General features: G+C 62.9%; 1 protein-coding gene across 7 annotated transcripts in view; it reads left to right on the plus strand.

Annotated features, from left to right (window-relative positions):
* CLN8 (ceroid-lipofuscinosis, neuronal 8) overlaps positions 1–1,021 on the plus strand; it is a 22,458-nt gene extending 21,437 nt beyond the window's left edge. For all 7 annotated transcript variants that reach the window (XM_005880663.2, XM_005880666.2, XM_005880664.2 and 4 more), the window contains exon 3: positions 21–1,021. In XM_005880663.2, coding sequence (XP_005880725.1) covers positions 21–344 — 324 coding nt within the window. In that variant the 3' untranslated portion in view covers positions 345–1,021. The remainder of the gene's footprint in view (positions 1–20) is intronic.
* Positions 1,022–1,176: the final 155 nt, after the last annotated feature.

Below are 1,176 nucleotides of genomic sequence, written 5' to 3' on the forward strand. Positions count from 1 at the left end.
CAGCCCCTGTGTCCCCGCAGGCTGGCTGGGCCGACTCCCTGCTCTGGAAGGCGAACCAGTGGCTGATGATCCACATGTTCCACTGCCGCATGGTGCTCACCTACCACATGTGGTGGGTGTGCGCGCAGCACTGGGAGGGCCTGCGGGGCACCCTGCACCCGCCGCACCTGGCGCTCTTCCTCCTGGGCATGAGCCTCCTGACGCTGGTGCTCAACCCCTACTGGACCCACAAGAAGACGCAGCAGCTCCTCAGCCCCGTGGACTGGAACTTCGCATCGCAGCAGCCCCGGGGCCACGCCCCGCCCAGGGCCAACGGCCAGGTGCCCCCGAAGAAGGGGCAGTAGCCGCTGGGAGCCCCCTGCCTCCCCACGCCCAGCGCTGACATCGTGGCGGGGCTGTGCCCAGCGCTGCTCCAAAGAGAGGGCTTGGTGGTGCATTAGTATTAATTCCCAAGTCGCCACCAAGCGCCTCCGACGTGACTGCCTTTAGGGGCAGAACTCCGCCTACTGTTGCCTTGTCTGCAGTGGTTCCTTCCTGGGAGCCCACCCTGGGGGCGAGCTGGTCATGGAAGGTTCCGGGGAGGCGGGGCTGGGTTCGAGTGCAGGCCAACCGGCTTTCTTGCCCTCGCCTTGCTGGGCCTCACAGACAAAGGAGGGCGGTCTCACCGGCAGGCAGGTGGGAGGAGCCCAGCCACCTGTCTGTGGGGGAAACGCCCCGCCCTGGGTCTCCTCAGCCTTCAACCCGCTCTGTTCAGACCTTGTCTGTCCCCTTGGAAGGACTCGCCCCGACATAGAAAACCGTGGGACTGGTCTCCTCCTTACAAGTTCCCAGGGCGAGACTGTCCAGCCGGTGCAACAGTGCCCTCTAGGGGCCGCGCTGCAGGGGCACCCTGTGGGAGCACCCGGCCCGATGGGGGGTTGAGGGAAGTCTCGCAGGTTTTTTAAGGAAGCTGTACAAAACCAGAATCATGTGTTCACAATGAATTGCTCAGTTGACAAAATAAGGAAGATACTTAATCATCAGAATAGCCTAGATTTCAGAGACATTGCAGTTGGACTGCGTTCCAGCGGGTGCCCAAAGGAGACCCCGATTCCTTGGTGGTTTTCTCTGGATTCCAGGACAAGGTGGTAACGGCTCCCTGCGAACTGTGGGCCGACCGGCCTCGGCCTCCGGGGT

The sequence above is a fragment of the Myotis brandtii genome, unplaced genomic scaffold (genome assembly GCF_000412655.1).
Source record: "Myotis brandtii unplaced genomic scaffold, ASM41265v1 scaffold646, whole genome shotgun sequence".
Taxonomy (NCBI): domain Eukaryota; kingdom Metazoa; phylum Chordata; class Mammalia; order Chiroptera; family Vespertilionidae; genus Myotis; species Myotis brandtii.